Below are 12,936 nucleotides of genomic sequence, written 5' to 3'. Positions count from 1 at the left end.
ATTTCAGGTTTTGCCACATTAAGGAGAAAGATATTGTTCTTCTAGATGGAGAACCGAGCATTTCAGCCATGCATTTGCTTGGCATAAAATTCTGGCAAATTATTCTTTCTAAGCAGGCACATAGGAGGTATACTACTACTACTACTAACTACAACAACTCTTGTATTAGTGATCAAGGGAAATATATATATTTGTCTCCTTTACATATTGTTATATTTTTTCTTCTCCTAAAAGTAGCAGGACCTTTAACATACATCATTTATTGGCTCCTGAAATTCGTAGTATTATAGTGTTAAATTTCCATGTATAGTCCTTCTGTTTGTCTTGAACTATGTGCTGCCAAATCTTTCTACTACCTATCATACTTACAGACTGTTATATATATGACAATATATATATATATGTGTGTGTTTGGCGTAAAATCCTTGGAAATAAGTAAAAAGGAAGAATTTACACAGTGTTTGGTATATGATTCAGATAAAGTTTAATTCACATCCACCTTCTGACAGGGACTCGAGAAGTGGTTTCCAAACACACAAAAAGAGTCAGGAATAGAGAATGTGCCAGTAAAGTTTTTGTAAAATGCAAGCAAGGAAAGGTTGATTTAGCTAATTGAGGGAATTTCAGCAGTAAGGTATTAAGTTAGGTTATGTGATAAAAAGCTTGTATATGCACACACACAAAAGCATAGAGACAACAGCAAGTGGGAACCTGAATTTTTCTTTGATCCATCTGTTCACAGCAGAAAAAATCACCCCATGAAAGGTTCAACTCCACAAGCCCACAGGTGCACACAGCAAACTAGGTACTCAGAGAAATGGACACCCTATGGCTCTTTCTAGGACAGTGTCACAGTTTGACTCAGGTCCGACAACAATGCTCTCGATCCCCCCTCTCCCCAACCCAGGTAGGGAAGGAGAGAGAGAAAAAGAGAGAGACTTGGCTGGATTGAAAACTAAACTACACAGCTTTAATTAAAACACTAATGAATCATACAAGAAAATATATACAATTATGTACAAATATATTCAGGTATGGGCAAAAGCCTCTCGCCTTCCCCCACCCCAGCAACTCCCACAGCACTTCCCTGAACTGGGAAGAGTCCTGAGGAATCCCGGAGCTGCTGCTGGAAAAGAGCAGAGAGTTATGGGGGCCAGGAGAGATCAAGCCCGAGGATCGACGGTGATGGATGAACAGAGTCCTCCCTGGACGCCGGCCATGGACGGAAGAGAAGGGAAAAAGAAAAAGGAAGGAAGTTGTCTTCTGTGATCTCTGACCTTCCTCTGAGCTTACGTAGATATATGGAATGGAATATCGTTGGCCAATTTTGCTGTCTGTCTAACTCAGACTCCTACGGGGGGGGTCACAGATCTCCCCATAGTGTCTGAGCTGGCAGAGTGCAGGTGCAGCCTTGAAGCCTCAGTAGTTAGAAAAACATTCCACTGTCTTATCAGCCTCACAGAACACACTGTTGCTAGTTACAAGAAAGCTTGCTGAAGGAAAAAAAAAAATCAGTAAAAAGAAAAATTGGCTTCATCGTGGCTCAAACCAGGACAGACAGCCATCAGCTCCAGCGTCAAGGTATGAAACCCACCAAGATCAGCTCTCTTCAGTACCTTTTGACTTGAGAGGGGTTACTGTCAGGAAGGATAGGATACATATTGCATGCAGGAGAAGAGCTTTCTTGGTACTGCACAAGACTTATGGTATCTTCTAAGAAAGAAATCAAAGGTACGTGATGGAGCTGTGGCAGCCTCACCTCTGTTGGGCTACATGTCTGTTATACTGGATGAGGGACTCTGTATCCAGTGTGTCTGTGTACCGGACTTCAAATTCCAGCAACTGCAGCAGGACCACAGGTCAGAAAGTCTGTGTGTCTGGGATGCTAGCAATTACAGAGACTGGAGTTAAGTCAAATTCAGTGCCAGCAACAGGAGTGGGACCACAAGTCAGAGTGCCCACGTATCCATAGTGCCAGCAACTGCAGCTAGTGAGGCTATGTAAAAGAATGTATGACTACTAACAGGTACCAAGTCAGAATAAATGACGAGATAATAAAGTGACGTGGGAGTTACGGGTGTGTACACCTAACTCGTGCAAGAGTGAGACCACAGGAGCTGACAGCGACTGGAGAGACTGGTGAACAGCTTGTGTGTCTGCATGTTCCAAAGGGCAAGACAAGGGGATTGGGATATTGGAGGGATGAAGGAAGACATGTGTAACTACCAAAAAGATGGTGTGTGCACAGGTGTGGGTGTCTCCAATGGTGAGGCACACAGAAAGACTGAGGTCCCCAGACCAGCTAGCTATCAGACAGACTGCACTCGCAAGGCCAGCTACTGTGGGGGAGCACAGACAGTGTGTGACTGGGTCTGTACCAGAAAATGGAGTGGGGTAGGGGCTTTGGGTGCTCAGATAGGCAGGCAATAGCAACTTGGGAGACTCAACTACAAGGTTTAAGCCCAGCTACTGAAGGGATCCACACTGTACGCATAGGTAAATATATTGAGAACTTAATCCTGACCAGCAAGAGATGGAAATGAGATGGGATTGTTGGTGTTGAGTGGATGTTGAGCAGATCTATAGGTGTTGGCCCCTGTGGCCAGCTGTATACAGGTGTTGTGTAGGTGGGTTTGGGTATGTGCCCACTGGGGATACACTCTTGGTCTTGCTAGCTGTTGGACTTGGTGGCATGGAGCGGTCAGGCCACGAGTTACCACCCACATCCCCTTGGAGAGAAAGCAAAGGCACAAATTAAGCAACATCATGTCTTGCCTACAGGAAAGCTGGGAAGGAGCTTTTCACCAGAGAAGGTAGAGATAGGACATGGGGTAATGTTTTTAAACTGAAAAGAGGGTAGATTTAGGTTACACAGCTGGAAGAAATTCTTCACCATAACGGTAGGAAGGCACTGGAAGAGGTTGCCTAGGGAAGTTGTGGAAGCCCCTTCCCTGGAGGTGCTCAAGGCCAGGTTGGATGAGGCTTTGTGCAGCCTGGTCTAATGTGAGGTGTCCCTGCTCATAGCAGGAAGGTTGGAACCTGACCTTCAAGTTCCTTTCCAACCTTAACCATCCTATGATTCCATGTAACAAATATTAAGTATAATGATTTTCCATACTGTTAATACATACACATTTGTTTCAGGAGTTTTTCCAAACAACTTAATACCAAATATAGCCAAACAAGGTTTTGGCCGATAACATTGATAACATGATCTGTTTTTAGAATGATCTAAGCAAAAACCCAAACCCCTATGAAGTATTTGAACATACTGTAACAGTAATGCACACACCGGAGGCAATTGTTTCTGTTCAAGACAGTGTATTACAGATCATGCAAGTGAACTAACATGAAAATAAATACAGTTATTTAAAACTGTACATACCTGTGAACTGCTTGTATTGAATACATCCTGGTGGTTCAGAAGTAACTGGCTGCCCTAACAAAAATTGTAACTTTTCCTGAAAAGTCTGCATTGGTGATAAGCTTAGAGGCAGTAAACACTCCGTGTTTTTCAATCTGAAAATATAACACGAAACTGTTATTAATGAAGTAAAATCCATAGATAATCTAATGCATCTCTGTTAAATTAATATCTAAGACCAAATAACTAATCTTAACGTGTTAGGTCCTATATCTGCTAGGAGTCTGACAATGCTTATTTTTGAGGCAAAGGATATGCCTTGTTACAATAAACTTCATGCAAATAACATTAATTAAAAAATATAGCATACTTATTCCAAGCTCAATTTTACCTTGAGAAGTCACTAGACTTCTGACAATACAGCTGGTAGGTCACACCAATGGAAACAGCCAGTTTCCAGTCCCCAAGTCTGTGTGTTAACCACACAGCCTCTGGAATGAGTCCACCAATAAAGAACAAATCAAGAGCATATTCAGCTGTCCACACAGACGAAAGGTTCTGGTCCCTGACAGCTCTGGTAACCAAAGAGTGTTGTAGTGGAATAACACGAGGAGATCGGTCTGTGACAACAAATAACACACTTTAAAGTTCACATAAATCTACATGCCATCAGATGAATAATCAAGTATTCATTTGTTCACATTACTTTTCACTTTATTAGAGGCACACCACGGGGTTTAACTGCAGCAGGCAGCTCATGCTGTAGTACAAAAGTGAGAGTCAGAGGAGGCTACTTTTCTTAAAAATGCAGGATATGTGTGCATGTGCAAAGTTTGTGGATTATTCTTATTTTAATGATTCAATCACATTGATGGAACATTTCAAAGTATGCTACACATGCTTAGGATATTCCAGAAGCTACATCTGAGAACAATGGGGATTCTGACACTTCCTAGTGTACACATGTTGTTTACACTCACTGTGCTGCTCATGGCAGAAGACAGAAAGCTACAATGCATTTTAAAGAAACAGCAGTATATTCTTTTAAGAGTGCATGAAGACAAACTGAAGACAAATTTACTATCTCCTTGTTTCTTGAAGTTTAGATTTGTTTACCAAGGATTTACTTCCTGGTTTTCCTGGAGAGATGGTGATCAACATTAACTTTAAGGAGTTATTTGCTTCTCTTGCAATATCTTTTTACTTTTGAGACAATGGCATTATTTGGGGAAATGTTCACACTAATCTAGCCTGTGTAATGCAATTTTTTCAGCATTGTCTCACCATGTACATGGATCTTTGACTAATGCAAGTATTAAAATCAAGATCTTATTTTGTAGGTTTTATCTGGAAAGTTGTCCAAAAAGAATATACGCAATACCATGAAAAAATATGTACCAGTTCATGCTGCAGTAGAGAAGCATGAAAAATAGTTAATATATGCAAATACACTGCAGAAAATTTAATCAATTAAAATAAGTTAATACAATAGAAAATACCTCACAATATAACATCAACGTAGTAGTACACTACTTACAATACTTCCAAGAAGCTTTTGAGTCCTGTGGACATTAAATCACTTCAAAAAATTAATTCTGAAACAAAAAAGTTCCTAACAAGGGAAATCTAATCAGAATCTCTTGCAGAAAATACATAAAACACCCATTATGATAACTACTAATTCTCAGGAAAAAATGCTGAAAATCAGAACTTAAACTAACAAGAAGTGCTTGGGTTCAGTAACAAACCAACTGGACACTCCCACTTGTTCTGATGATACAGTGTTTGAAGCACTTTCGTTTCCCTGAGCTTGACCGTCAAATAAGTAAAAAGTGCTTTCCTCTGACTTTTCAGTTTGGGTCACATGGTATCACAGATTCAACAATTCAACTAATTCTAAATCAATGTTTTTAATATCACTTTTGGGAGGATCAAAGTCAGTCAGTCACATCTTGAAGCATAAGTAGTGTAAGAACCGTGAAATTCTAATGTTGCTTAATGTAGGTGAAAAAATAAATCAATGTATTGGTAGGCAGTCCAGAAGGGCAAGAGAGTCCAGGAAGGCTGGACATTCTTCAAGAAGGGAATGTTTAAAGTGCAAGAACAGGTGGTCCCTGTATGCTGAAAGACAAGACAGAGGGAAAAGTTGAACAGAGAGCTTTTCGGCTGGAAGTCAGGAAAAAAATAGTGTTTATAGTCTTTGAAAAGACAGGGCAGGCATTTCAGGACTACAACTACCCAAAAGTATTGAGGGAGATGGCAAAGTGCTCACCAAACTGACTTCTATCATCTGTCAGCGGTCATGGGTAACCAGGGAGGTCCCAGTTGACTGCAGATTGGCAAACATTTACAAGAAGAGCTGGAAGGACAATTTGGGGAACTCCAGGCGTATCAGTCTGACCTTGGTGTCAGAGAACATTATGGAGCAGATCATCTTGAGTGCCATCAGGTAGCAACGTAAAAGACAACCAAGTGATCAGACCCAGTCAGCATGGGTTTATGAAAGACATATTCTGCTATGAGAAGGTGATGTGCTTAATGGATGAGGGAAAGGCTGTGGATGTTATCTACCTAGACATTAGTGAAGCCTTTTGACTTGGTTTTCCACAGCATTCTCCTGAAGAAACTGGCTGCTTAGGGATTGGACAGGTGTATACTTTACTGGGTAAAACACTGGTTGCCTGGGCCCAAAGAGTTGCGGTGAATGGAGTTAAACTCAGCTGACAGATGGTCACAAGTGGTGACCAGGGCTGAGTGTTGGGGCCAATTCTGTTTTATACCTTTATTGATTACATGGATGAGGGGATTAAGAGTACCCTCGGCACAAGTGTTAAGAGGGGCGTCTGAGGGAGCTGGGGTTGTTTAGCATGATGAAGAGCAGGTTGAGGGGAGACCTTATAGCTCTCTACAGTTGCCTGAAAGGAGGTTGTAGCGAGGTGGGTGTTGGTCTCTCCTCCCAAGAAACAGGAAATAGATTAAGAGGGAATGGCCTCAAGTTGTGCCAGGGGAGCTTCAGATTGGATATTAGGTAAATCATTTTCATTGAAATGGTTGTCAAACACTGAACAGGCTGCCCAGGGAAATGGTTGAGTCACCATAGAATCATAGAATCATAGAATCTTAGGGGCTGGAAGGGACCTCGAGAGATCATCTAGTCCAACCCCCCTGCCAGAGCAGGGTCACCTAGAGTACATCACACAGGAACTCATCCAGGTGGGTTTTGAATGTCTCCAGTGAGGGAGACTCCACAACCTCCCTGGGCAGTCTGTTCCAGTGCTCTGTCACTCTTACAGTAAAAAAATTTTTTCGGATATTCACCTTGAACCTCCTATGCTCCAATTTACACCCATTACCCCTTGTCCTATCACTGGTCATCACCGAGAAAAGCCTAACTCCGTCCCCCTGACACTCACCCCTTACATATTTGTAAACATTGATGAGGTCACCCCTCAGTCTCCTTTTCTCCAAGCTAAAGAGACCCAGCTCCCTCAGCCTTTCCTCATAAGGGAGATGTTCCACTCCCCTAATCATCTTCGTAGCTCTGCGCTGGACTCTTTCGAGCAGTTCCCTGTCCTTTTTGAACTGAGGGGCCCAGAACTGGACACAATACTCCAGATGTGGCCTCACCAATGCAGAATAGAGGGGGAGGAGAACCTCTCTTGACCTACTAACCACACCCTTTCTAATACACCCCAGGATGCCATTGGCCTTCTTGGCCACAAGGGCACATTGCTGGCTCATGGTCATCCTCCTGTCTACCAGGACCCCCAGGTCTCTTTCACCTACACTACTCTCCAGCAGTTCAGCCCCCAACCTGTACTGGGACATGGTGTTGTTCTTCCCCAAATGTAAAACTCTGCACTTCCCCTTGTTGAATTTCATCATGTTTCTCCCCGCCCAACTCTCCAACCTATCTAAGTCTCTCTGAATGGCAGCACAGCCTTCTGGTGTGTCAGCCACTCCTCCCAGCTTAGTGTCATCAGCAAACTTGCTGAGGGTACATTCTATACCCTCATCCAGGTCGTTGATGAAGATGTTGAACAACACCGGTCCCAGCACCGACCCTTGTGGGACTCCACTAGTAACACACCTCCAACCAGATTCTACCCCATTGACTACAACTCTCTGACTCCTTCCTTTCAACCAGTTCCTAATCCACCTCACTTCCTGGTCACCAAACCCATACCTGATCAACTTATCCACAAGGATGCTGTGGGAGACGGTGTCAAATGCTTTACTGAAATCAAGATAAACCACATCTACCGCTCTACCATCATCTATCCACCTAGTAATTTCCTCATAGAAGGCTATGAGGTTAGTCAAACATGATTTACCCTTGATAAAACCATGCTGACTGCTCTTGATGACCCCCATGTCCTTGATGTGCCTGGAGATAGTCACAAGAACAAGTTGTTCCATCACCTTTCCAGGGATGGAGGTGAGGCTGACCGGTCTATAGTTACCCGGGTCCTCCTTCTTGCCCTTCTTGTAGACTGGAGTGACATTTGCTATCCTCCAGTCCTCAGGCACCTCACCTGTTGCCCATGATTTACTGAAGATGATGGAGAGTGGCCTAGCAATGACCTCCGCCAGCTCCCTCAGCACCCTTGGGTGCATTCCATCTGGACCCATTGATTTATGGATGTCCAGATTACTCAACTGATCCCTAACCCAATCCTCATCTACCATGTCAAACTCTTCCTCTATCTTGACTTCTTCTGGGGCTATATGAATCTGGGGCTCATAGGGAGACCCTGCAGGAGTGAAGACAGAGGCAAAGAAGGCATTCAGCACCTCTGCCTTCTTTATATCCTCTGTCACCAGGGCTCCCACCTCATTCCTCAATGGGCCAATATTGCCTCTATTGCTAGTTTTGCTAGCTATGTACTTGAAAAAGCCCTTTCTATTATCCTTAACCTGACTTGCAAGGTTAAGTTCCAAGGAGGCCTTAGCTTTCCTAATTGCCTCCCTACATCCTCTGACAACAGTCCTATATTCCTCCCAAGTGACCAGCCCCTCCTTCCATGATCTATAGATTTTCCTTTTCCACTTAAGTTTGCCCAGTAGTTCCTTCTTTAACCATGCAGGTCTCCTAGCACCCTTACTAGATTTCCTAACCATTGGGACACTCTGATCCTGTGCTTGCAAGAAGTGGTCCTTGAATGTTGACCAGCTATCTTGAGCTCCTTTATTTTCTAGCACCCTGTCCCATGGGATTTCCCTTAATAGATGATTGAGGAGACCAAAGTTTGCCCTGTGGAAGTCCAGGGTTCTGGTCCTGCTGGGTATTTTGTTCCTTCCACACAGGATATGTACTCATATAAAATCTGTTTTGTTGTGATTACATCAGCTCAGTTAAGATTTTATTAGCATTTAAATTCTATCACCATGCCTTACAAATTAGGTAGTTAATATTGTACAAACAAGGCAAACAAATAATTATCTTACTGTATTGCTTAATAATCTACCTGGTCTTCTGACATTTTTCAAAAAGAATTTTCAGCTTCAGTACAATACATTTTTTTTCTACTATGTTCTTGTTTGTTACACAGTTGTCAGGCTTTTCACTCTCAGTCTATCCTTCTTTCTCTCTTTCTTTACCTTTCTTCTTTTAGATTCTGTAGTATTGCTACATTAAAAGAGAAAGCAAGGAGACTTGCTATTAAGGGGAAGAAATTCAAAGTAGAGTGAAAAGTCATAGCAGTACTGTGAATAATTAGAATGCAATGATTCTTTGAAATATAAATATGTGTAATTTTGTAGGAGTGTAAAATGGTTTGGTTTTTTTGTCCCTTGTTTTTTCTTTCTGGGTTTCAGTGTTTAGGAGTAAGGTAGGACAGGTAACAGCTTCTGTTGTTCAAATTTAAAAAAATGGAAGAGAATATTTCAGATTATCCCATATTTTGTTTTATTTTTATTTTTCTATTATAACCACTTATTTATTTGTTTATTTGTTTTATCTAAATGTTGCATTTTAAAATGCTTTTAAATTCCCTCTTTCAGAGGTTTACCTTTTCTGAATTCACAGCTCAGCAAATCTGCAGGAATTCAAAACTGTTTCTCTACCACCACATTTGTTTTTATTATGTATGTCTTCAAAAAGAGGTTATTCTAAACATTACAGATTTACCTATGGATAAGAAATCATGAGTTATAATATTATCTTTTCCAATCCTTTCAGTTCTCAGTTTTCTCAGTCTAGCCTTCTCTTTGACTCAAAGATTCTTCCAAGTTTAGTCCACATTGAAACTTGTTCTGGTTCTTCTACTCCAGAACACTTTACCTATCTCTATTTTTTCCTGTATTTTCTTTATTTTAGAAATTCTCTATTCAGTCAAATCATATATTTGCTCTTCTTACAGCACTGCTTTTCTTTAGGTTCCACTGTAAAATCATTAAAATAAGAAGCTTTTAAAGGCCTTTCAATAGCCCTTGGAAAAGGTCCTATGTATATATTTTGGGGGAAAACCTCCCAAAATCTGCATGGAGTGTTTAGACCCTATGTAAAAAAAAAAAAGGAAAAAAAAAAAATAAGTCTTGAAGGCTGCTTTCTCTATTCTCTGTTCTAGAGAAGTAAAAGCATGGTCCTTAGGCACCCGCTGCTCCCTGCCTGCCCTCTGCTCCCTGCCTGCCCTCGTGCGGCTCTCTGCCTCTCCGCCTGCCCTCGCGCCTGCCACGTGTCTCCTCCCTGGAGGCCGCTGCCGCTCTCTCTTCTGCGCTGCCGCGTGCTCAGACGAGGCTGCCAAATGGCCGCTTTTTAACTCTTGCTGCCGTTCACAGCCACACCCCCTGCCACGTCAGCCTTCCTCTCCCTCGCAGGCTTCCCGCTCAGACTCGGGTCTCCTGGCTCTGCCCCGGCTTCACCGTCTCTGGGAAGCCCGGCTCCCTCTCAAATCCTCAGTAAATTTAAAGGAACAGCTCTCACCGCTGCCGGTGCTGCTGCCGCTCTCTCTTCTGCGCTGCCGCGTGCTCCATCCCTGGAAGTATTCTAAAAATGTGTAGATGTTGTGCTTAGTGCCATGGTTTAGTGGTGAACTTGGCAGTGTTATGTCAATGGCTGGACTTGATTACCTTAAAGGTCTTTTCCAACCTAAACAAACCCATTATTCTATTCTATGGATGACATCATTCAGTTCCAAACATCAAACTCTTTAATTCAATGATCATGAGATGCAAAACATAAATCCCATAGAAACACGCACCACTCAAAAAAAGTACCTGAAAAAATAAGTTGTTTTACATTTAGTGAACTGTGTTGAAATTATAAATCATCCAGTTACAGCGTAACAGACATTTATATACATGTAAAGAAGCTGTAAGAGTTAAGCATAGCAAATTACACTGCTTTTAGTGAAATACCTTGTTGGATGTGAAGTGGAGGTAGGATGTTAACCCAATGTGGTGGAAAGATATAAAGCAGCTGATTTGTGAAGTAAGCTGCCATGAATCGTGCCATGGATCGAATCACAGCCATAGCAGCTTCTGTATGAACACCTGTTACCATCCATAGTTCATGCTGAAAATACCTGGTATCTAAAAAAAAAGATGTAAAATTAAAACATTACGAGAAAAATTATTTTAAATTTGAATGCTGAAATTGTTTAATCACAGCTTGTAAAATATTGCTCTGAAACAAGCAATTACTTACTTTTTTGGCACAGCTTTCAGGACTTGGGAGAGCTTAATGTTTTACCCTATTTGCACATTATATTAATATCAAAAGACTTTTATACCTGATTTTTTATTACTAGAAGCAGACCTCTAATACCTAAATTTAGATCTGCACCAAGTAAAAAAAAAACTGTTTAAATTTGGGAATTTTATAATTCATCGTCTAACTTAACAGAAAAAAGTTGAAAGAATCTGCAAAAAAATATCCAGTGTGAATTTAGGACTGGAGACGAATCTAAAATCCAATATTTTATCATGTTATATTATAAAAGAGTTAATTCAATATTAAATTCATTTCCCCTGTTTATTTTTTTCAGTGGATTTGAATATAAGAGCACTTAATAGGTCAAGCTTCACTATTAATTATACAGTTAAAGTTGTCTAAAATCTTGCCAACAAGTGCAGCTCAAAAAACATCTGCAGATCAGAAAAAGATCTTTAAAGTCACTGAAAACAGACTTTAGTCTAGTGTAAGAAAAGCATTCTGTCAAGTGTGTGTTTGATGGCACAGAAATTAGACACTAGGTTATTCAAGCATTATCAACATACTTTATCACATTTTTATGCAATATAAACATACCAGAAAAATTTTCCATCTGACACACTGAGAGCTGTGATCGCCTTAGAATCTCTCCTACCAGATGATCACAGAGTCCCTGAGCCTCACTCAAGTTATATTGATACAGATGGCAAAATAATATTGCAAGATAATATCTACTCTGAAGAAAACGTGTTCTTTTTCCTCCTGCATTAAAAGAGAAAGAAGTGTAGAAGTCCAGTTAGAAAATAAACAGTAAATATAAAACAGACACAGTAGATTCAAAAGTATCTCCTGAAACACAGCTATGTAAACACATACTCTGAGAGGTAGCAGAACTCAGGAGCAGCTACTTCAGGAGAGAAGATCCTCCTACAGCCTATAAGTTATTAATGAGTTTACACTCATCCACAACAGCTTTACTTCAACAGAGCTGGCAGTTTTCAAAACAATACAGTGTATAGTAAAGACACGAAGACAGGATTGCTCAAAGGGAGCTTAGCCTTCAGGGAAGGGATGCCTAAACCACAATTAAATTGTTTATACATTCATCAAGCTTCCAATATCTTGACTTCTATTTACATGAGGTATTCCCCATCATAATAAGCAGTCAAAAAATTTTCTAATCCCTGTGAAGACTCTGGAACCTTACTGAAATCAACTTCTAAATAAACCCCATCTGAAATTATTTTGTTTTGTTATTCCCCACACGCAAATTCTTTTGATTGTATAGCTACTGCTCAGAAATAGAACTAAAGCTTTTCTGTACCGATTACTTCATAATCACAAGAAAACTCTGTTATAAAAATAGAAATGCATGGAACTTTCTAGGGAAGAAATCACACTTAAGCTTTGAATGGTCTCTATTCAAATTCCAGCCTAATTCCTAATATGCATCCTTTCTGTGTCTTGTCCCCTTTTTTGGAAGGGCAAATAGAGTAATGAAAGAACATAAAAAGTGATTATACAACTTATTCTCTCCACTCTAAAAGATTTTGTCCCTTACCTTTTGCCTTTATTTCGCTAAGGCACCTTCTCCAGATGTCCACAGATTCCCCGTATGAGCCTAAAAGGAACTTCTCCTCACCTACAAGAGTCACAAATTAAAATCTCTAGATAGTTAAGTGTTGTATGTATGCAAACACACAAGTACTTCAATATTACAGGGTAATGAAAAACATGTTAAAAAAATGTGAATCTTCAGCAAGTATCCATTCTCAGGGCTGTAACTGAGTTTTAAGCACCTGAGAGAAGACGACTTGGAATATCCCTTCCCATCTTTTTTTTTTTTAATTGCTAAATCACTATTTAATGAAAAAAGCAATTCAGGATACAACTTCGAGTAAATGGGTTTTTTTTTTAG

At 40.7% G+C, this 12,936-nt stretch overlaps 1 protein-coding gene across 1 annotated transcript in view; it reads right to left on the bottom strand.

The window, feature by feature from the left end:
* Positions 1–12,936, bottom strand: part of LOC104398620 (chromosome unknown open reading frame, human C5orf42) — a 68,770-nt gene that overhangs the window by 42,178 nt on the left and 13,656 nt on the right. The window contains exons 13-17 of the mRNA XM_010008753.1: positions 12,580–12,660; positions 11,612–11,780; positions 10,724–10,890; positions 3,756–3,984; positions 3,386–3,519 (exon numbers count right to left, since the gene is read on the bottom strand). Coding sequence (XP_010007055.1) covers positions 3,386–3,519; positions 3,756–3,984; positions 10,724–10,890; positions 11,612–11,780; positions 12,580–12,660 — 780 coding nt within the window. The remainder of the gene's footprint in view (positions 1–3,385; positions 3,520–3,755; positions 3,985–10,723; positions 10,891–11,611; positions 11,781–12,579; positions 12,661–12,936) is intronic.

This window comes from Chaetura pelagica, unplaced genomic scaffold, assembly GCF_000747805.2.
Source record: "Chaetura pelagica isolate M959 unplaced genomic scaffold, ChaPel_1.0 scaffold31, whole genome shotgun sequence".
NCBI classification, from domain to species: domain Eukaryota; kingdom Metazoa; phylum Chordata; class Aves; order Apodiformes; family Apodidae; genus Chaetura; species Chaetura pelagica.
The sequence above is the reverse complement of the archived record's forward strand: the minus strand, read 5'-3'. Positions and strand labels throughout refer to the sequence as shown.